We start from the raw sequence: 24,286 nt of genomic DNA, 5'->3' as shown, positions 1-24,286 counted from the left end.
GCTTGAGCTCTCCAATGCCTTTTAATCTCTTGTGTCCAATACAAATCTGGGGCTTCTTCTGAAGATCTTGTTAAAAGTATTAGGCGCTGTCAGTTTTGGCCTTGGATTGGGATAACGGCCGCTTTGACTCTCCGGTCTGTATTTCCTCGATTTGCTTTCCTGGAAACCAGGATACCCATTTGTCTCTTAACATGTTTCCAGCCCAGCCCTCTATGGCAGTAGATGTTGAGCACGATTGTAGACATGCCCATGGATGACAGTTAAATGTAGCGTCCTCCTCGCTTCACACAGTTGACACCATTCTCATGCGCAAGAGAGATGTGGATGCAAGTTAGTGCTGCTTGGATGAGGAGTTCAATAAGAGGGAAATGACAGAGCTCATTTATGAAACTGGGTCTTTCTAAGTCTAGTCCTTCTGCTGGGATTTCCTTTCTGCTAGCAACGCCACCGTGGCCCTGTGCCTGCCTAGCAGCTTAGCTCGTGTTCCCTCCGAACTTTCCCCCCACCGGCTTTCTGGTGGAGTCGAAACCGTAGCCACTCAGTTTTGCTGATTTGCAAGGAGGTCGGCTTGTTTGTTTAAAATCTCCTTAAAACCAATGCTGTTCTGACCCATCCAAATTCTCATGCCAAGCCGCGATGAATCTCCCTTTGGAAAGAAGCTAACGCCTGCTTTCTCCCCGCCTTTGGGCTTTTATGGAAATGATGTTCCCGAGGGCCAACTCTTCGCTTGCCAACCAGAAACCTTCCCAAAACTGGGGCTGCGACCGCAGCATCGCCCTGTGCGATCATGCCGGTTAGCTCTGCTCTGTCTTCAGCGACCCGACGTCCACCCTCGGGCAGAGCCGCCCACTTTTGGGGCGCGATCCTCTTTCTCCCAGCAGGAGGACGTCTGGGCCTGAGCAGCACCCTGCATTTCCGTGGCGTTTCACGTGTGCTTCCCTTCAGGTCCAGCACGACCAAGGCTGACCCAAAACTAATAAGCCTGACTTGGACCCAACCTATTCCCCGGAGAAATTGCTCAAAATTTACTCTCCAGCACGTCTGGTTCTGGCAGTGCAATAAATAAAATTTATTACGAGCCGAGAAGGTCCCAGGTGAAGCCCACCTGGACTCCTCCCGTTAGCACGGGCTACAACGCCGCACCTCAGCTTGGGTCTCCGGATCTGTTAACCATCTTCACACCACGTAGCACAGCTAATCYAGAAATGACTTGGCTCAGTCGGAGGTAATTAAGGATTGACTGAAATTAAACTYGAAACCACCTGTTCCTGCCAAGGTAACAGCAATTGTGAAAGCGGTAATTGCTGCTGAATTAATGTCAGCAACTGGGTAACTTATAAAGGCGTCATAAACGCTGGAAATACGTTACAGGAAATGATTTAAAATAATATAGCACTTAAGTGTTATACCACTTAGCACTGAAGCTTGTCAAATAGTTCAGCTTACATAATTTCAAGTGTTCTGATACTTCAAGTGCAGCACAAACATCTTCAGAGCTTTTCTAAGCGTTCCTGGTGAAGATAAAAAAAGATACAATCATAACAAAAATCTTGGATTGTCTTTCAGCGAGGAAGGTGTTAGAACAAACTCTTTTTTTTAAAAGAGTCCTTTGTTGTTAGCAGGTCGTTTTAAACCTAAATCAACATTTTTTTTCCACTGAAAGGATTTCTGTTTAGTGCTCTGAAGAGAAGTGAAGCAGTCTGTCCTTGCTCATTTTTCTGCTCTCATTTCCTGCTTTTGCACTGAAATATTCATTCCTTACTCTACTGGGAAGGGCAGTCAGGTACAGCACAGAAAGCAATAAATCTTACTTACTGCCTTGTCAGTTTTTATCTGTAAATATAATGCAAAAGTGAACAATGCTTAATTTGACAAAATAAGAAATGCGGAGAAAATGTCTTTGTCAATTCGAAAAAATAATAAAGGATTAGGATTGTTTCCTCTGATCACTGCTAAAATTTGACTTCTGGTTTCGCTATTATGCTGTAAATGTTTCTGTGAATGTTGTTTATATCAAATGCTACGGTGGGTATACCCATCTGGATATGAAGGACACAATTACCCCATCTTTCTAGTTAGATTTTATATGAATGCTTTTTTAGATAGAATTATGGACATTATTTTATGATAATAGACCATGTTGTGCTATTTGTTAATTATATGGGCCCCGTACAAAATTTTAATATATTTTGTTGTGTCCTGTGTTTTGTTTTCTTCCTGATTAGCAACAGCAATTACATCTATGATGAGGTAATCTAGCATTTTCATAGGAGTTTGTCATTCCAGCTAGAGGAAATGTGTTTGTTTATCCAGAGGAGATAATGTCCCTGCGCTATAATGAAAGTCACTACTGCATCAAATGACAGCTCTGGACTCAGTCCTACAGTTGCGTCTTTGTAGGCAAACCCTTTCTTCTCTGTTTCCCCAGTAAGAGTAAAGCTCACTGCTTATTGGATTGGGGCTTCTCACATGAGCAGTGCAGTTCTGAAAGTCTGACCTTTTTTGAAATTCCCTTTTAGAATACAAAGACCTTTCATTGAAAGCCATTAATAGAAGAAAGTTGCACAAAACGCTGCATTCCACGAGACTGTGTAGAGAATGCAAGTAACTGCTTTAAATTAAGCTGGCATTTGGAAAACTTAGTTCATTAAATTCATGGCCAAAGTTTCATTCAAAGTTCTTCTCTGTCTGCTGGTTTATGCCCAAAACCTCTGTTGTTCCATCAGTGACACAAAGTAAGCAGAACAACAACAACAAAACCCCCATACCCAAAGYGCTTTTCTAAGCAAGAGCGCTTCACTGAATTAAGGTCACATTTGAGAGAGAAATGAGGAAATTTTTATTAAAAAAAAAAGAAAAGAAAGACTTCAGGAAAATTGCTGATGGAAGTACTATATACGTAAATGTGGTTACTTTCCTTACTTTTTTCAGTAATAGTATAGCCATGCTACTAGAATGAAAGACGCAGAACATACCTACTGAGGAAGCAGATGACTTCTTGGCGCTGGGAATCATGATCACACAGAATCAGTAAGGTGGGAAGGGACCCCTGGAGATCATCTAGTCCAACCTCCCAAAGATTTCCTGGTGCTAGTTCCACTGGGACTTGAACCCAGGACCTTCTGCATGTAAAGCAGATGTGATACGCATGCATACTATGTCCTGCAGAAGCACACCTCCTTTAGCTTATGCCTGGTAGAGGCCTGGAAAGGCATCAGTTCCGGACTTTATCTCTTATGAAGACCAAAAATATTTACGTGTATTAAAAAAAAAAAAAAATCTGGATGAATGAGCTCCCTGGGCTTGGTATGTGCGCTAGCTGTGGGTTGAACGGACAATAACAGGAAAGCTGAATGTGCACAGCAGTGACATTGATTCCTTGTTTATTCATTGCTGTCCTAAAATGTCATTCAAGGAATTGCTTGCTTGGGAGTTACGGTGGCAGGGTCGGRGGGGAAGGGTTGAGTTTTTAAGGTGTCTCAGATTGGTAGCCAAAAGGACAAAGATGACACTGCTGTTATTTTAACTAAAAATTAATTGCTTACTGCTATAAATATGCATCTCAATGGAAAATGTAGTTAGTCTGTTTTTTGTGTAATCTATTGTATAGACTGGTGTCTAATTTTATGCTAATTTTAATTAGGAGTAGGACGGTAGTGTGAAGGAGTCTATACACTTATTCTAGAAAGGAATTATTCTTGCTCACACAGTGAGAATCAATAATACAAAAGATTGTTAGAGATCTTATGTGAAGCTTTTAAAAAATATTAATAACACTTTGAGTCTAAAATGAGAGATTATGTCACATTTGTGGTCTGTCTTCTGACAAAGATGCTAGAGAAAAATGCTTTAAAAAGCATACCTAACTTTGCAATGTTATGTGCTGATCATGTATTTTTAACACTTTTTAACTCTTTTTTTTCTGAATCACCATGTTTCTTTTAGAATAATTTTCTTAATGTGCTAAATAATTATGTTACAGTGAAACCTCAGTGCAATTTTTGGTGGTTTGGTTGGTTTTTAAAGGTAGTAGTAACACTTCCCTCTCACTGCTCCRTTTAAGAGAAGGGATTGAGCACGGTGTTGCTTGCTTATTGTATTACCTGGGCAGCTAATAGATCAGATAAAGAACACCTAAAAAAGCGTGTGATCTAGACAGAAGGTATGATAGAGCGGGTGAAGTGTGAGCAGGTCGTAGCGGTCTTGGAAGCAGTTTATGGCCTGAGCAGAGAAATACTTTAACCCGGAGAGCTGCGGACAGGGGGCTGTGGGATGGAAGGGGAGCTGCAGTGCCGGCTTGGGACAGCGATTTACTATTGCTTAACCCTRTTAAAGCTGCAAATTGAAAAATAAAGTGGTTGCTATTATTAATCTTCACCTTCTTGCCCTTACTGAAATATGATTATTTTTCTAGCTGAAGTTYCTTCAGTTTAGAATGCTCAATCATTCACAAAATGTTGTTGAATGTTTGTCATTCTTGCCTATACTGTTTTACTGACATTAGGTAGTAATTTAGGAGTCAGTAGTTCACTTATTAAATTAGTCTTAGAGATAAAATTGAATAATATTGGTAGCTGACTTTTTAGTAATAAACTGTTGCAATTCTGTTGTGAAAAAGAAGTGCATTGTCAGCTCAGGACTTGTTCCAAAATTGCATGAGAGTTTAAAAATCACTTTTTAAATTCTGTTTTTCTAATTGCTTTTTTTTAAGATTCCTATATATCAAATTATTTACTGCTTTGGAAGATACGCATTTTGGAAAAGAAATTAATTAGAAAATCCAACTTTATTGTGTGTTCTAAAGTTGAAGATGTAACTTTTTTTTTTCAAACTACTGTCCTTATCAGGATTGACTTACGGCTTTCTTGCCTATCCATGAGTGGAAAAATATTTCCTTACCACCTGATACTGGTTTTGTTTATTTTTGAATGTCTGTTAATTTTGACATGCTTAGAAAGTAGACAAGTTTTTTTTTGAAAGAATTTAGTATGTCATATAAATACAATGGAATTGAATTGGTGAGAGTTTATTTGAAATTAAAGCATTTTTGTTATACATTGACTCTTTATTTAATTAAGATACTAAAATGTTACATTTTGTCCAAAAGCCATTATTAGAATTGCTCTTTCTGAGTTTGCATATAATCTTTTTAATGATGAAGGATTAATAAAAAGCATAAGTTACAGCACTTACTGTGTCTGGGTCATTGCCTTGCTGGCAGTACTACAATTTAATATTTATGTGCCTTTTGAAAGGGACATCTCCTCTTGTCCCAAAATACATGTCTAAAAAGAGTATATCTGACACTGACAGTCTCCACTTTTAATCACATTTCGTTAAAAAAAAGAAAAAAAAATGCCTCCTTCAGATATGAGAAAAGATGGGTCTTACACTGCACCATAAGTGCTTCTGCTGGAATTCAGGCTCTTGATGTGTCCATTGCTCAGGAAGTTCATCATAAAACGTTTTCCTGTTAGTACTTCAGTGTTTCAAGTAGAGATGCTAAGATGAACTGCTGAGTTAATCACATCCTATGCTGTGAAAGGCTGAGGAGGCCTCCCTAGTGCTGGAAGACCAAAATTTTGTGTTAGGGTTTGATGGATCAACATGAACAAATGCAACTGCTTAGTGTAACTCATAGGAAGGCTGTGTTTTCCTTGTAGAGTTAGTGTCATTTGCTCTGTGCAAGTTTGCTCTGTGCTCAGGGATAATGAAGTTCTGCACAAGCTACTCTTTCTGGGTGTCCCTCAAGGTTACCCCCTGGTGAGACCAAATTAGGTACTGTCTGAAGGTCACAAATCCATAACTAATTTTTGGCAGAATCCACACAATTGGTACTCTGGGAAGTCAGAAATAACATAGATTACGGAAGGATTTCCAAGCAAATCATTTTCCYTACTGCTTTACTTCACATTGCTCCCAGCACTCATATGTACTCAACTCAGACATACAAAGGCACTAAGACAAGAGGATTTGGTTGCTTCATTTTTTTGACTCCAGCCGTAAAGTGGCCCCAGAAACAGGAACAAATTACTAAACTTCACTCAAAATCTCAAAATCTCTTCTGCTGTAATTCCAATCCTGGGTTATTGTCACAGAAATCTTAAATCCTGTGTCATAAGAAGAAACTGTGAGATAGTCTATTGTAGTAGTTGGTAGCAGTTGAGGTAAAATAYATGTAGTTATGGTAACATGTTTGTCCCATGGTTGTGGGACAGTAGTTATGGTAAGGTGGTAATCCCAGAATTTCAAATTTTCACTTGATCAAATACTTTATAATAATAAAAACCTTAACACAAAGTGACTTTTAGAAAGTGCARTCTTATAATTTGCATTTTATTTGTATAGAAATTTCTTGTTATGTTGTTTTGATCAGCAAATAGCTTTATTTACATTTACATAAACATATGAACAGAGTTCCTGTGTATTTTCCTTCCTTCTGTGAAAATTTGCTCTAATGTGTCTTCCTATACTGTGATGTGCATTGCATGTACAAGATGATTTATAATAAATAAGTAAATAAATAATTCATCATAAATATGTYTGAGGGGAAGAAATGAATTGAAGGGAGCCGTTATTAGAATGAGAGAAGGATGAAGGTGACTTTGCTATTTTGGCTAATACACCTGGGATAATTCCTTTCAGTGTTGCACAGAACCCCACTGCAATTCCCAGCAAATAGGACTTGAACATCCACACATTGTAATCGCTAAATAGGTTTCTATATTTAAGTTGAAACAATTTTGTTCCTAATTAGAAACTYTTTTTACTAGAGCGGTCATTGCTCTGAAAGTCAGGTTAATGTAACCTGAGCTAACTTGGCAGTTGGAAGAGAGCAAAATCCTCTTTGTTCTGGCTTTACAGCTATTACCTGGAACATAAAAGTTCCTTATATTAAATTGTATGTAATTCCTGTGGGCAGATGTTAAGCATTTGAGGTCTTTCTGCTTCRTCTTTTTAGGATGAGAGCTGAAACTTTCTTTGAATGCTAAGGATRAGCATAACTCTCAGTTGTCTATAGGGGAATATTCCATTTTGGGGGCTAATCATGGCATCAATACCCATTCGTCTTCCTGCCACGCCAGCTGAGTCCAGAAAGACTACTTAGTAACTCAGTCGCGGTGCTGCAAAAATATCATTGTGCTGCCTTTTTCTGTTGCTTTTTGGTGGGTTGTGTTTGTTTTGCTTTTGCCACATGCCAGCCAGGCCAGACGGAGCAGCACRCAAGCAGTTCTGCACAAACCAGTATAGCCAATATATATATAACTCTGATTTGTTGCTGGTCATACCAGAYGCATGTCATCTGGATAGCTTTCCTAGGTAATACTGTTGGATGAGTTCTTCCATTTTCTGTGGTGTCCACTACCCTTGTTACTTTGCATAGCAGATAAATGATTGTACTTCTTGGCCTCTTTGATATTACACTAAAAAACAAGGTTGCTTCATTGTGCTGGGATGATTTTGTACTGCACGTTCAACAGCAGGATCATTAAAAATCATTCAATGGGGGCAACATTGTCTTTTCCAACACTTTGTTTCTTCTTAATTTTCAGATATTCCGAAAGAAAGCAGTGGAACTTGGAGAGAAATTGCTTCCTGCTTTCAATACTCCCACTGGGATACCTTGGGCATTACTGAATATTAAGAGGTAATATCTAATTTTTGATGACTAGAGCAATATAAAGAAGTTGGTTGAAATCCTGTCTGAACCACAAAGCTATTGCAATTAACTCACTATTTTAGTCTTTCTAAAGAGAGTCTTTCTATGCTAAAGATCCTTGGTTTTATAGTTTAAGTTAAGAAATTTAAATAAATATACATTGTACACACAAGAGTGCATATAGTTATGCATTTATTCACCTCGGAACAAGCTGCTTTTCTGTTAATTAGCATGTTGCTCATCACTTTTCCTGAAGTCTTCCATCGGTTTTAGTGTTGTTACAGGTAGRGTAGTTGCAAAAGGAGATGTGCTACTCCAGAAGAGTAAGGGTTCTTGCCAGTTAAGCTACTATGTGAAAAGCACTATGATTTTTACCTGTTCTCACATGTAGTATCAGCGTGTCCTAAGAAACAGGAATAACATCTGCTGCAAGTGACTCATTGTCTTGCATTGTGTCCTTAGGAGTTTCTGGCTTGGTCAGTTTTGCTTTGAGGACGGCCAGGTGTTTGCTGCAGGAGATGCTTGCTTTCCTGGAGCAGCTCTGGCCTCCAGTATCTGGCTCCATACGAACGTCAGCAAATCCCGGGTCAGTCTCRGGATTACTAGGCCTGCTAGCAGTGACAAAGCAAGGAAAAGGTTTCCTTTGCGCTGTCTGAGGAAGAATAGGAAAAGATACACTTGTGGATTATGTTTATATAGAGAGGGACACATCAACTTTTCTACTACTGCAGACAAAACAAAACAAAACAAACAAACAAACAAAAAAAAACACCGTAGCATCATCCGTCACAAGAACGTGAAATTCTGCCTGTCGGGGAGGATCAAGGGAAATTTCATGAGTGTGTGGTGGTGTTGGTGTCGTGTTTATGTGATTCCCATGCTTGACAGCATCTTCCGCTATTCTATTTGATCGGTATTTATGCCTTTTTTTTTTTTCCAGAAAGGGACATACTTGGCATGCTTGCACGGTTGACTGTATTTGTTTCAGAATTGTCCATAAACTGCTTTGAACCAGATCTACAAAAATCCCTGGTGTATCAGTTTAGACAGGCTTATTTTTCCACCTACGTTAGAAAGGATTTGGGAGGTGAGAGATGAGAAGTGCATGTGCGCGTGCGCGTGTGTGTGCGCGCGCACTCATGTGTGCTGGGAGTTGGAGGAAGTTAGTTCCTCAGGACTTTCTCATCTTTAAAGGTGCTGGTGAACTGCTGCCTCATGGTGTTCCCGGTGCTTTTACTGGTTACCTACCTGCATGTTACCAAATCAGTGCAATGGCTCGAGGTTTTTTTGTCTGGTTATTTCCGAGCTGTTACAAAAGCTTCTGAGTACAACCTCTAGCATACATATGTGATTACAGCAGCATAACAGTATGTTATGCTATATAATTTATTTAAATATTATTAAGGTACTTTGGCCAAAAAAATCTGTCTTTATATGTAGCTGTTATCTAAATCCTTCCTAGTCTACCAAGTGTATCAGCAGTTTTTGCAAACAGTTCAAATTCTTTGGTAGGTCTTTGTGGGTTTGTTCCTAGCTTCTCAAAACAAATGCTGCGGTACACTGCCAAGTGTAGACCACAAACAAGATCAGGTGGTGACAAAAAAGGATTCCTCCTGTATCTTTCCCCAAAATGGAGGAGGATCTCTACTAAGATAACTGCATCCTTTCCTTTGCTGTAATAGCAAGTGTTATATTAAATGCCCTGGTTTTGGTTATTCATTCCGAATCTTTGCACATCTGTCTAGATTTGACCTTCAGTAGATGACTCTGCCGTAATACTCTGTGCAAACAAATATGCTGTCATCCAGGCTTAGGGAATGCTAAGCTACTGAAGCCTGCATAAATTACAGATCTAATACGCCTCATTTCTGATTAGTACTTTATTTGATTTTATTTTGATTTATGCTTCAAATTGGAGAACACTCACAATAGATTGTGGGTGTCAATGTTTATTTTTAAATGACTATTTTTGGATTAGCAGATGAGCTGGATATTTGTTTCACTCTGCGAATGCTCTTCACAAAATAGCTTGTTTTCTTTGCTTCTCCTGTATTATCATGGCCAGTCTTGTTCTCTCCTTGGCTTCCTGTATGTGTAAATGTATGTATTTGCTTTTCTGTGTGCATGTGTTTTAACATGATAAAGGCATACACCTGAAGTCTTGTACTCTTTCTCTTTTCCGTAGTTTATCTTCATCCTGCCTCATTCCTGATGGCTTGCTGGCCGTGCAGCACTTACTTTCTATTTGTGGAACCTTAATTATCAAATATATTAAAAAATTTACTGTACCATTCTTTAGCTTATGTTCTTAGCCAATCTCTTGGGTGCTTTTGCTTCTGACTGGAATTTCTTTTGTCTCTGAAGTACTTCTAAAGTATTTAGATTAGTGGTTTTCTTTCTAAATGTTTCGGTTGCATTTCCATATGTCTCATTTTCCTGATATTACTCTGCACGTTCAGCCCATCTTCAGCATCTGTTTTTCACTTCTGCTTATACTGCTAATTTTGAAGTTCCTTTTAGGCATCACTCACTTATTTTAGTAACCAGTGTTGTATTACACTTGTTGTCTATTCTGTGTGAAACAGTGGTGCAAACAGAGGCTGCGCTGGGAGAACATATACAAGTTGGTGGCTTGGTGGTTATGTTGGTGTCTTCTGTTTGGGATAAGAAGGACTTGCTGGCAGGACTGCTTTTTTTTCTTTCTTTCTTTTTCTTTTCCCCCTCCTTTCCTACACCCATATCTTTTCTTTAGACATTTTGTCTTCTGTCTGAATCTTCAGTGCTTCTGAAAAGGCAACTACAATAGCCTCTTAAAATACCACGAGTTCACAATCTTTTCCTTTTTTTTTTCCTGCCCCTCAGTGTTCTGTGACAAACTCTCTTTTTTCACACTAAACTTTTCATTTTTCTTTCTCTTTAAAAGCTTCAAGTAAATTATGACTGGGCAATCAGATTGCTTAGGTATTTCTGTAATATACCTTCCTCAGATATATAAAATAAACCTGAAATTATCTCTCTCTTAGTGAGTTAAGTAATATTAAAAAATATCCAACTTGAATCATGTTCATGGGGCCAAGTAAACTTTCCATGCGTCTATTTATTTTCACTTCTACAAAGGAGAAGCAGGAGAGTTCTCCTTCTTACAAAGGAGACTGTATGGAGCTTGTGCTTCTGTGATGAAGCCAAGCTTTGAAATACCGAGAAGAATCTAGATTGCTATTATCTTATTCAATCAATCAAGAATCCACTCCTGTCTCTGAGGACAGTGTCCTGAACAATATTTCTTCTCGTTTAGCTGGAAATTGGATCTTAATATAATTTTGTTTCTTTTGAAAGCAGACTTGTATCCTTTTCTTTTAGCCCTATTAGTTCCAGTAATACAACCTTACTATTTTCTAATAAGCAGTCCAGAAGCATTTGTCTCTGAAGGAACGTAGATTCCCTAAAATATTTATTCTCCATTAATTGACCAGCTGAATCAGCATTTGAAGGTTATTTACTCTCCTTTCTCTGCTAGCACATAGCAATCCTGTTAGCAATTAAATTCACTGATATTTTACATAGAATCAACCTATTGCATAAAATATAAGTGCATCTTAAATTTTTGAAAAGTAGTTACACTTTACTCTTGCAAAAAGAAGCTTTCAGCTGTGCTAAATGTCACTTTTATTTCTGAGAACAGAACAAATGGAAGTGTTTTGGGGGGGCAGATACCTGCAGCCTGTTTGCAGGTTATGGCTAGGGGAATGCTCTGCTTGTTCTGCTGGCTCAGAGACAAAAGTAACTCGTGTAAGCGCTTAGGGGTGTATGGTCCTTGGGAAGTTCTGCCTAGAAGGAGACAGTTTGAGGTGAGGATGCAATAGCTGTGAGCAGGGAAGCTTAGAAGAAATCAAAAATTAAAGAAGAGTTTGAAATAAATCTGATTAATTTATATTAATAAAATCAAACCTCAGGAACTAATTCATTTACTCATCATAAACACGTTTGCTGCGTTTGAAGTCAGCCTAGAATTCTTTGTGCTTTGCACTTTTGTATTAATTAAACATAAACAGCAGACTTGAGTTGAACTCATTATTGCAAGTGAGATAGCAGAGGAATTGCTAAATCCTTTGAACAAACTAGTTAGTCATTTGTAGGTAACTGAGGATGAAAGTAACAAAAATGCAATATTTATGGTATTGGGATCTTGTCAGCAAGTTTTTAAAACAAGCTCCTCTTTTAATTTTTTTTTTTTTTTTTTTTTTTTTTTTTTTTTTTTTTTTTTTTAAATATTTTTGTTATGCCACAGGCCTAAAAGTTGGGCAAAAGTTCCTGGAAGTTGCTCCTGGCTCTGGAAGCCACCAGAGAGATTATAAGCAAGCAGAAACATCCCCATCTTCTCCCCGCTCCCGTTGTAACAAGGAGAGAGATACCCCCTCAGTCCTCCCTATCGGGCCRTGTTTCTCAACCTGCGTGTGCTGCGTTGGGTTTTTGTTTGCTTTTCTGCCAGAGGAGTTTAACTTTCAGCACCAGCTGGCATTCCCGTTCTCCTGCGACAAGGCCCGCAGACCAGCAGGGCTCTCCCCCAACAGGCTGGTTTCCTTGCGGAGCTTGGTTGCTTGCTGGGGTGGATTTAAGCTAAAATGCCCCAGTTGCTATCGCAGGGACTAAGACACAGGTTTTATGTCCTGTACTGATGCTCACACTCAAGCATTTCGGTGCAGTGACGTTATTTTAAAGTGCAATAATTTAAAGGAACTGGAACTTACCTGTCGGAGCCTTACGTTTAGCAGGAAATGTGACTGATTCCTTAAAAAAAAAAAGTATGAAATGTTGATCTTTMGACAACAGAACTTGTTTTAAAATATTTTAGAAGCTTCAAAGTATTTCCTGATTTCAAAACATGTTTAAGGTCTTCTGTGTAGCTCACTTTATTGTTGACCTTCAAAACCTAGTTAGTGTCCTTCCTCAACAGAAAAGACTTTTTAGTATTCTTAAAGAAGGATACTGATTTTAGTGCATAACCAAATGGTTTGTTTTGTGTTCTGGGACTTCTTCCAAAATTTCATAATCAACGTGTTTAAGAGTATATTCCATATAGTTTGTAAAAGAAGGTTGATACATTAAGAAAGTTTGAAAATATAAGCAAGAAAGGATCCAAGTAAGCAAATCTAGTAAACCATTTTTGTCCGGTTAATTCCACTTGCATCATCAGAAATGCCAGAATGGTGAATGTTGCATGATTTTGCAAAATTTTACTAAGCATCAAGTTTTCTGTATGATATTAGTTAAAAAAATGGTTCATAACAGTACTTGTGGTAGTGATTCATGCCTTTACTTGTCCTAGTGACTCAGCCAGTTTGTCACAAAAACTTGCAGAGATTTGAGCAGAATGATGAATTTGAACTTTCTGATTTCCTCTATTAAGCTATAGTGTCAAAAGGATATATATAAGAAAAGACTACAGAGTTGGATAAAAATTATTCCTTGGATCTGGTTATCTTTAATAAAAAATAAATCTGTGTGCTAAAGGGGTTGTGATGAGGAGAGATTCACATTATCTGCCCAATTTGACATTACAGGGCTATGTGGAAATTGTGCATTTGTACCCTTAATTTTATCCCTTCTACCTAGCTTGTGCATCATTTTAGAGGAGAGAACTGATATTATCTTAGAAAAAATAGAAGTAGTCTAGTTTGCACACTTGCACAGGCTTTCTGTGCATGGTTTGGAGAAATACTCTACTGATGACATAAATTAAAGCAGTAATAGTAACTAAAAGGACTTGGATGTTGAGTTTAACACTGAGTTTTCCGCTGTAGCAAAACACTCCAATTAAAATCAGACTTTTTCCTTCAGGCGTTTGGATCATAGTGTGGATTTGTATTAGCTCTGGACCCAAAAAAATGAGAAGCAGCTGAACTTCTGCTATCTAAAAATTATTTGCTTGGTGTTAAAACATCTGTTTTGAGATGGAAATAATTGCCTTCTAGAGAGCTTGATCTTTGTTCATTGGCTAACGAAGAGCTTAGACAAATAATTGAAAAAATGACTTTCTTTGATTTGGGAAGATGAATTCCATACTGATTCATAAGTAACCAACAATAAAGATCATTATTTCAGCAAAGGGTACATCTTTTGATCACTACCGTTTCAAGTGCTGGTTAATCCACTGATTCATTGTGTGATTCATAAACAGCTTCAAATTTCCTGAGTTGGCACCTAATGCAAAGTTAAAATTGAGAAGTAGTTCTTAGTTTGGGGTATTTTGATATTACTATGTTATAGGCCATCTTACGAGCTGTTTCATTGTTTTTATTTTGATATTATGTTGCCTTCATAGTAAGTAAGTTACTTACCCCGTCTTGGCCTTATTTGGAATGAGTAGCAAGTTTTATGTTGAATGACTAGTGGTTTTTGTTCAACCAGACTCAATTGAACTGTACTAAAATTATGGGGTTTTGAGGAAGGAAAATGCACTCCCCTGCTCCTTTAAGATATCATAAACAATTCTCCCATGATCACATCTAAAAATAAATAAATTATTCTGAAAGTATTATTAAAATGCAGATCTTTCTGAATCTACATATCAACACACATCTGTACATTTTTCTAGATGGTTTCTTCTGACGTGATTTGCCATTGAGCAATGCAAAAATGTCAAGCTATAAAATATAATAAAAATTCCATAAGCTATATAGTTCAAGAAATGTAGCTGTATTTAAAAAAAAAATCAATGATAACCCATAAGGTTAAGATGTGTTATTCAAACAGTAGCTTCAATTCAATATTGTAAAACCAAGTTTGTGTGGGAGGCTGCCCTCTGGCAATAACATGGGAAAGATTTGTGACCTATTATTGTTACTGCAAAARATCTTTCTTGGTTCAAGTGCTTTTTTACAGCCAAAGGAGAGAGTTTCTTGTCCAAAATTCTAAATTTAAACACCAGCACTTTCCCCACAGTTTCTTCAATGCACTGTAAAATGAGTACAAATACTTGCAAGTTAAGAATTATCATACTACTAATCTGTGTGAAACTCAGTGAAAATATTAATAATATGATTTCTCAGCATGTGAATGTATGATCACAATCACTTAGAGATCTCTGTGGTGCTAATAATAGGTAATTGATTTTTATAAAGCAAAACAAATCTTGTGAGAGTCCCACAGAAGCCAGCTTGTTACAGGAGTGTGTGTTAGTCTTCACTTCCTGGTATTTGGCCACCTCCATTCTTTTCAAGGTATCAGAACTTTGCTTGGATATCATGAGTTTTTATCCTGATGGCTTAAAAAGAATGAGAAACTTTTTTGCGTGTGTCATTTTTAAGGAAGATTTGAACATTTTGGGGGCTGGGAAAAGAAAGGAGGGACTTGAGTCAAGAACCACAAGCATGTTGCACTATTTTGTGTTTTGTCTTAGAAGGTATCAGGAATATCAAGTCTATTCACCGTTAGTGGTGTGTACCAGCGAGTGTGTCATGTATCAGCCAGGTGCTTTGAATTTTCTCCCAGCCATGGCTGAAATGCAGTGACACGGAAGGTGTAGTGCAGAGCATGGGAAAGCCTCATCCGGCCCTCAGTTTGCTCCCTGCTATTTAAAACTGTTCCTGCTCCCCAAAGTAATCTGTCTACAAGATTTTAAAATTGCATTTATTGAAAATAGAATTTTATAAGCTAGTCTGGTGTTACTTGTGTTTTTGCTTTAGCTGAATTACTGCTGCCATCACTTGGATATAGTTGAGATAATTGGGAATGGTCCGTGTTAGGTACTTCCATGCTGCCTAGGAGAAACAAAGGGGCCCTTCAATCTCTAAGGCAGTACTGAAATGCCAAATGTATTTGAGAGTTGGAGTAAAACATTAAGATGCACAGGATGGGGCTCTGTTCAAGATTAGACATATTTATACATTTTACTGGCATTTGCTCCCATTATAGTCAGTAGAGAGCTTGGACAGTACAAAGTAGCTTAGAAAGCATCATCATGTCCTGAAGTAAATAGCCAGTGCCTGGCCAGCTGACTTGCCCTTGGTTGACCATATTGACTGTGGTGGGAAATTAGATGCCTAAATGTAGGCACATTCATCTTCTGACTGGTTGGAGACCATTTCCTTTTCAATTGACTAAATACTCTAATTTCAGTCTGTGTCTAGTAAATTATAATCTTATGATAGACAAGATGTGACAGTTGGAAGAGCCTTTTTTGGAGAGAAGGGAATCAATTCACATAACCTCATGTTTGATTAAATAAATCAAAAAGTGAGCACATGTAGTATTCCTTCATCTCTACCACCATTCAAGTCACCCGAGGAAAACGCTCCATCTAAAAATAATAGTTGTGTTAGAATTGTTTTACCAAAGAATTTTCAAAATGACAGATTATGAAGAAATTTTAAAGTTATGTATGTTCACTTTCATTATTTTACCTGTAAAATCCATCACTCCTTTCTCATTAGAGAGCTATATAAACAGCCAGGAAAAGGGTAAAGGGGACATTTATAAAGGACATTTTGCTTTTGTTGTTTAGAATTACTTCAATACTTCTCTCTGGATAAATTTTCAAATTGAGCAGATCGTGCATAAAAATACTATTTTCAGAAGGAACAGGATATTTTTATTATTATTTTATTTTTCTGCTCTGGTTTAAGTATCCTTATGATGCAGTAGATAATAAGGATCAAGATCTACCAAACCTTGTTCTTGGGCGGTCTGAATTACCTGTTGGCGATGACATACATAAGGGGATGATATCTTTTTGTGTTACAAGACCAGAGAAACAAGGTTATTCCCCAGCATCAAAAATAAGGGTACTTTGTAGATCCTAAAATAAGCACTGATTTAAATAGATGACTAATATTTGTAGTTACTATAGATTCTAATTGTCCTAAAATAATGAGTGTGAAGAATTGATAACTACATTTTTTGGTAAATCATTAGTGAAAACAAGTGCTGTTACCTCCTCCAAAGAAGCCTACATTTTCCTCACAAAAAAGAAATTGCTCCATACAAAACTTCTCTACATTTTTATATATATTTAAATGCAGATAGATATCTCTGTCTGTGTGCGTGCATATATAGATAGATAGATAAATCTTCACTCACGATTATACGGTTTCTTGTTAGTGATCATATGATAGGATCTCTCCAGCTCCCAGTTGGCTGGACAAAACTCTATAATTGAAGCACTCCAGATGCTGCATAAATGAGAAATAATAATTTCCCTTGACTGAATTTTAAACTTTTTACAGTACGTAGTTATCCTATTAATACTTTTAAAACTTGAACTTTTTCTTCTTTTCCCCTAGTAATCAGTCATCTGCAGAGTAATAAGAACATTCATACAGATCAGTGTTCAGCTTTAGAATCTGTTTTTGTTTGTTTTTACAGAAGTTAAAGATTATTATTTGTTAATTGTCCGGCATTGGTTTAACATATAAGGTTTTTCATGGCATTTTCTTTCTTTTTGGGGAGTCTTAAAATGCTTGAAAGATTATTGGCTTCCTTGTTTCCAATAGTTGCTGATTATTATTTGGATTTCCTCAGGCTTGTCACCAGCTTCACACATCCAGTTGAATAAAAAACACATCCTTGTTTTTAAATAATAATCTCAGGATTAAATATAGACAGCTGTATAGAAGTGCTGTACCTCTTGCTTTCAGGTGTCCCAGTCAATGTCAATGTAATGGTGCAGCTTTTGTTTTCATACAGCTATTTTGTTCCTCTTAGTGCAAGGTCTCTTCAGCACTGAGACCTAGTTTGAGTCCCTAATCCAAGTTGCAAGTGGTACTTTGTAGTATTTGGTTTTTATTACAAGCTTCTAAGGTTGCCTAATGCCTTTTCATTGTGGCTTCTGTAAATCAGTAAATAATGCAATCCATCTTTAGTCCTGTTCTAATTTATGTATTTTCTAACCCTGCTACTCCACTTCCATGCTTACTGCTTTTTTCTAATCTGTTTTTACTTTGGAGGAGAAATGCGCCAGTGGTGATTTTCAGCTCTGATGGAAGTTTGTTCTACTGAACAGTGATCTCCCCCGCATATCGCCCCTGCATAGTTCGTAAGAGGAAACTGAAATCCCAGATACACCATGTTTTCCAGATCTAGGGATTGCTTCCCTGATTCCCTTTTCAGAGGTCTGTCTGTAGAACATGATTACTCAGGACTTTCATCGTTTGTGCAAATTAGTATTTGGGAACTGCAGGGTATTGGCTCATATATACTCTCTTAGACTTTTGGGCTGACTGTTTTTCAGCTTCCTCCTTCCTTCCTTCTTCACCTTTTGATATTTGGTGATTATATTCTCATCGGGGTTTTTTCCTTTCTGACTGAGAGAGACAAACTGAAGTCTTTCAAACATTCATTACATTTTTTTTTTCCAGCCCCTCTTATCATTGATATTTCTGTTCTTGAAGTTGTCTAGTTGGTCTCCTTCTTTCCTCCTCTGTGATACCCCAAAACTTAACACATAATCCAGCTGATGCCTTAAGGTCAAATTGTTTTATTGAAGATCAACCAATCTTGCTTTTACTACTTTATTATCATATAGTTTGCTGTCTCTTAAGGCTTTTGAATATTCTGGAAGCTGTGATAGTCAAGCTGTCCTTGGGCATAAATCCATGCATATTATATATTATATAATTTAGCAGTGCAAGGCAGATTGGACTGCTTTAGGAAATTTGGGGAAAGGATTAAAAAAAAAGAAAGGGTTGCGCTTGGTGCTGCTGAAGGCTATGTATTTAAAAAATCTCTTTTCCTGTTTCTCTAAAACATAAAACTGTGTGGTTTTTACTATACCTTGGAGAACCTAAGAAACGGAGGACACTCTCTCAGCCTTCATTAGTTACTGAATATCCAGTTTTCCCTTTCCAACATCAAAGCTGACCACATGAAGCGTTCTRTTTGATCCAGAGTGAAATGCAGTGCCGCTCTTTGGAAACCATCACAGCACAGTTCCAGGGGTCCTCCACTCACTCTTGTCTTTCACAAAGTGGGGAAAAAAAGGACAGGCAAAGATACAATTTTAAAGCAGAAATGAGGCTGGAGAAATAAAACATTTTTCAGGTATATATGCAAAAGGAAAAAAAAAAGTCTGGTTTTACTTGGTTCTCTTTCCTCACAAAAGAACACTTGAATAATCCTTTACATTTTATAAACCACCTTTTAATACTAATAGATATGGACACCTAAGAATTCATGCTGTTTCAACACTGCAGTAATTAGCTTTACAGTATTTATAGCTGAACACTCTTGATCAAAACTCTGTTGAACTGTACAGTAGTCTATAAAGTTGTTTTCCCTTAATAGTTCTTACAAATCCTGCAGTTTGTGCTATATGAAGCCAGACAGGTATGAAGCACTTTAATGGTTTCTAATGACAAAGTCAACTGGTGAAGAAATGCTTTGTTAAATTTGGGTATTATTTAATCATTAAAAAAAAAAAATCCCAGCAGAGAAGTTATTCAAATAATGTAACTACATGTCAAACCCCTTTTATAGTTGAAATTATGTGAAATACTATCTATCTCTGAATTTTGTCATTAGAAGAGTCTTCAAAATCCATTTATAATTGGATTTCTACTAACTATATTAAATCAAATTATAATTTATTTGCCTTTTTATGACACTTTACTAAAATGTCAGAAGATACAGGTTCTAGACAGAGTATTGTACCAAGAACTATGCAGACGGTGCTTTTCACATATGGAAATAGCTACAGCACTGCTCTGCAACGTGAATTAACAATGATTGATTGCAATCTGTTTTTATTAACTCAAGGAAAAGAAACAATCTAGTGATATTAAGGAAATGAATTACCAGATTAGAAAGTTTTAATTAATGTGCAGCTGGGCATGAGTGCGGCTAGCACTATTCAGTGATCTTGCAGTCCTGACAAACTATCTTCATCTATTTTAAGGTAGACAACTGGTTTTTGATCTATGCCCAAATTTTTATTGCTTTTCCCATTTCAGAACAATTTTCGCAGTATAGAAGGTAGGTATGCTCTTTTATTATAATAATGTGAACTGAAGTTCAGCTGTAGTTAGAACCCTCTTCTRTTTTATTAGTGTGTCTTACTGAAGTTTCTTATGAGGCAGTTGTATGAAACAGTGATTACTGGTAATTGACCTGCATATGTTGAATAATCTTAAAATGCTACTGTGAATTTAATGTACCTTGTAAATTGAGAGGCTTCCAATTAAATAGAGTTCTTAGGATAATCACTTTCAAAACTAATCAAGTAATATAACGATGTTACTAAAACTCTTATTGAGTTAATTGTGACAAATTAATAAACCTAAGCAATGCAGTTACTGTAGCATTTATATGAGTTTGCATTTTTCATGACCTGTCCATGCATGTTTTTCAGAAACACAAAGAGGAAATCAAAATTACCGAGGTGTATTGAATTAGCATGGCAAGGTGACTTGAACTGGGAAAGTGTTGGTACCCTCCTTGCCGCCTTTTTGAGATGTGAAGGTTATTATGAATCACCCCACACTGTCTCTTACAGTTTTCCTGTCTTGTATATTAAGAAACCAAATGCTACTGGACAAAATGTAGAACTGGGGTCCTAGCAGTGGAACTGATAAGAGAAAATATTCTCAAGCAGTCTGTTTTTGTTACTATCCAATTCTATCTCCTAAAATACATTGGAGAACAAAATATTGTAATCTTGTCAATAAGGTTTATCTTTGTTATCATTTGTAACAATAGAAGGRGGAAGAGCAAAAAGCATATATGTAAATTATAGCCTGAAGTTGTGCAGAACTGTTTAATAACCTTAGAGTGGCAATGAAAAGATAATTTTAAAAAATGCTTTATTAACACAAGACTTATGTTCTCTGTTGTATTATTTTGGGGCTTTTTTGTTTAAGTGTCATTAGGAAGGCATTAGAGAAGTTGCTCTGGGTGACCAAAGCCCAAAAGACTTTTTTTTTTTTTTTTTTTTTAGCTCCATAGGCTAGTACTTTATTTATTTCTATATTGAGCACATGTTCCCTCTTGTTTTTTCTCCTGAAAATTAGCAAATGTTTGAATCCCTTCAGCGGGAGGAGAATTGAACTGAGGTTTTTCACTTCTTGGACATGTGYTTCAGCTCCCTAGATATTAGGGAGCTGCTTTTAAAGGAAAGCATTAGCAATAGAGTTGAAGGCATTTGATCTGWTTGATAGATGGATGGTGGATAAGTTTTAAGCATATATATGTCATATTTTAAGGTTTGTGAATAATGAAGATAAAGGAATCAATGTGGCTGTCTGTATTAGCAGGTTAATTCAGATCAGGAGTGAGCTTCTGAAGTTGTTCTCCCAGTCATCCCCACTTGCTATGCTCTGGTTTGTATCACAAGTGGCCCTGGAGCAATTGAACTGAATTCTTCRTCAGTGAAACAAAACTGGAAGTTGCATCTCGGGAGTGCACCTGATGTGCTCCAGCCTTTAATGGGCATCCAGTGTTGAAACCATACTGGAATGGGTCTGAAGTGAACTCTTCAAACCATGCATGTTGGCTCCTGAGCCCCAACTTTTGCTCTGCACAGCTCTGGGTGCACCCAGAAGGAAAATCCAGACATGTACAACATTTTTTAGTTAAACAGAATTTGCCTAAAAGAGATAGTTCAGCACCTTCGCTGTACATGTTACCAGGACATGTTGGAATCATAAACCTGGACTTAGATACCCAAAGCAAAGCAAAACCTTCTACATTGTTTGATCTAGCTCAAGTTGAACAGAGAGCCGGCCAAATCCAGGATTTTAGAAAGATACAAAAATATTTGATTATTCCTTATTGACAATAAAATGCATATGGGTTTTTGCAGGGGAGAGGGTTGTTTTTCATGGATTTACGGAGGCTGTAGTCAAATAAARGCCTTGGAATTTTAGAAAAGACCTACTAAGAAATTCAGGTTTTTTAATAGTAGAAATACTGAAAATAAGGCAACTTTTCTGTTGATTTTGAGTTATAAATAACTCCCAGGGAAAGCACACACATGCACACACTCACTCAGTCCTAAAAAGCAAAGAGCAGATCTTCAAAACTGGCAAATGCTTGTTGGTTGACGTTAATGATCATAATGTTGCATGGTGGTGTTCACCATCTTGTGGCTTCTRCTAATTTCTGTTTCACAGCCAATTTCATGTCAGTGCTTTTAGGATCTCAAAATATTCCATCATGTTCTCGAAATCAAAGATTTTTCATTGATTAAGTTGACATATTTTTAAAAAGAAAAATGTGCAGCAATGCAGTTTATTACATCTAGTTCTTGGAGTTTTATAAAAAACCTACTAGGAAATACCATTGTTTTTGTAGTAGAAATACTGAAACTAAGGCAGCTCTTGTGTTGGCTTTGGTTTATAAATAACTCCCAGAAACACAGACACACCCTCAAAAGCAGAGAGCTGAAYGATTCATTTTGAAGCAAAACAAACGAAGAAACAATATAGCAAATTTGGGTATTTTTTCTTACCATTTAGACATGTGTTTGTGGAAAATTCGTATTTTCCTTATTTTGATATTCTCCAAACCATTTTATTACTATCTTTACATTGTTCTATTTTCATATTAGTTAAGTGCTTTCTTTGTACTCATCGTGATAGCACTAATTTTTGTGAGCATTCATAGTAGCATAGTTTGCATATGGCAAAATGAGAAGTTACATGAACTGCAGCTAATTCAGAGAAAAAGACATTTTTACGCATGCTTCAAAGTCACTCTRTGGTAATTTAGGTACTCTAGTACTTTAAATCAGTTCCATTATACTGTAACTTCTCAGTTAGGTCAGCTTTATTTTCCTTGTATGCTTCGATATATTATCAGATCTTAYGATTGTCACAGAGCAACACATTCCAAAATTAGTCCACAGATACATAGGATAAAATATAACCCTAAGCGATTTGATGTGATATAACTCATTCTGCTRTGCTGACAAAATGGATGGTTGTAGAGCTGGGTAGCAAAGTCCAACAGATTCTCCAAAAGCAAATTCAGTTATCTGTAAATGCCTCAAGGCTTTTTGTGGCTCTATGTGGTCATTTCTCATGGTATTAAAAGGTAGGGAGTGTTAACCACAAGGTTTGAATCTTTCTGCTCAGTTTTGCTAGGTTAGCCTACATTTTCTTTTCTATTTTTTAATGTTGTTCTTTTTAATCTCCTGATTGTTGGTGAGTTGCGTTTATACCTGTACAGATAACTTTAAAAGTTTATCCTCTGCAGTCTCTTTGGTTTTCTGCTATGATGGCCAGCATGATATTCATATTGAGAAAGAAATTGTAAAAGAAGTTCTGAATTCTTTTACCAGGAGGAATAAGGATTATCTGGATCTGATAAGGTTGTTCTCGATTTTCTGTTATACTTTTTGCATTCAGTTGTTGCAGGAAATGCTATGTCTGCTAACAGTATGGCATAATCCTATCCATGTTATGGRTGGGTGAGAAAGCGCCAAGTCAGTATGCCTCTTGCTGCAGGAGGCTGTCTGTGTTAACATGAATATTAGGTTCTGGGTTGGCTAATCTCCTTTTTTTCCCCCTAATATTGCCACACAATTTAGAATGGCTGTAGTAAGAGTTATTGCCTGGCTCGTCAGCCTTGAGAATGAGCGATGCAGTGAGCAATACTTCCGTTATTATATTCTGCTCTGATTGACCTTTAATTCGTGGAAAGCTGACTTAGGTAAGGGCAGAAAGAAGTGGGAATTCGCAAGTATGTCTTTTGGTTTTGGAAAACCAGGAGTCTTTCCTTTTCCTCCTTAGTCTGCAGGGTTTATATGGACTCTGTTCCATATGTTGGTTTAGGTGGATGTACCAAAATATGTGGTATCATTTCCTATGTTCTTGCTCTAGTCTCACATTAAAACATGAGCCACTTCATGTTTACTGCTTTCTGATCAGTGGACTTTGCTCGCTGTAGTAGACTTGCCTAACTGAGTAGACCTGGCTTAGACGATATGGTATAACTCTGAACGTAATTTCTAACGACTTACCAGAATAATCAGTTCCTCTGTAATGAACAGTCCACTGCCCACCAACAAGCCGTAAAATCCCAGCAGTAGTTGGCACAGACACACAGATGTCTTAGGAATCTGGATAGCAGAGGGAAGACACAAAGTGAGACTTATACAACTGTGGGGCTGTGGKTTTAAGAGCTGCCGAGAAGGAAACGGAGAGAGGCCAGCGAGGCAGATAAGCGGTTTGTTCCAGAAATTTGCCTTCATTGATTTAAACTTCATGTTAAAATTACATTTTTTATTGCTACAACACTGACACATCTTTACGAGGAAGTTAATAGGAGGGAACAATCTTTGAGCAAATTAAATGAAAGGCAACTATTTCCAGCYGACATCTGTGAAACTGCTGCTACATTCCTTGCAGCAGTGCTTAGAGGAATAAATGAGCAAGTATTCATTATAATTGAGCTTTAATGGTAGCCATATACCATACATTTTGTAATAGTGCTCATGTTGTGTGGTTTCTGTGTAGTATAAAGAAAAGTATTAGTCTGTCAAAGGCCCATTAATGTAAATGTCTCGATTCAATACTTAGCCTTGGTGAGACTTGTGTGTTTTAAATATATCCCAGCAAATAGCAGTAGGTGCAGCAAATCTGACAGTSTTTCTGGTTGACCTTTCAAGTTGTCCATTTCGTGTCATTCTGCTTA

The 24,286-nt window shown here is 37.2% G+C and overlaps 1 protein-coding gene across 1 annotated transcript in view; it reads left to right on the top strand.

Annotated features, from left to right (window-relative positions):
- Nucleotides 1–24,286, top strand: part of MAN1A1 (mannosidase alpha class 1A member 1) — a 164,039-nt gene that overhangs the window by 89,633 nt on the left and 50,120 nt on the right. The window contains exon 6 of the mRNA XM_085318760.1: nt 7,554–7,648. Within this exon, the coding sequence (XP_085174886.1) occupies nt 7,554–7,648 (95 nt within the window). The remainder of the gene's footprint in view (nt 1–7,553; nt 7,649–24,286) is intronic.

The sequence above is a fragment of the Rhea americana genome, unplaced genomic scaffold (genome assembly GCF_003343005.1).
Source record: "Rhea americana isolate MKP2758 unplaced genomic scaffold, rheAme1 scaffold_117, whole genome shotgun sequence".
Taxonomy (NCBI): Eukaryota; Metazoa; Chordata; class Aves; order Rheiformes; family Rheidae; genus Rhea; species Rhea americana.
The sequence above is the reverse complement of the archived record's forward strand: the minus strand, read 5'-3'. Positions and strand labels throughout refer to the sequence as shown.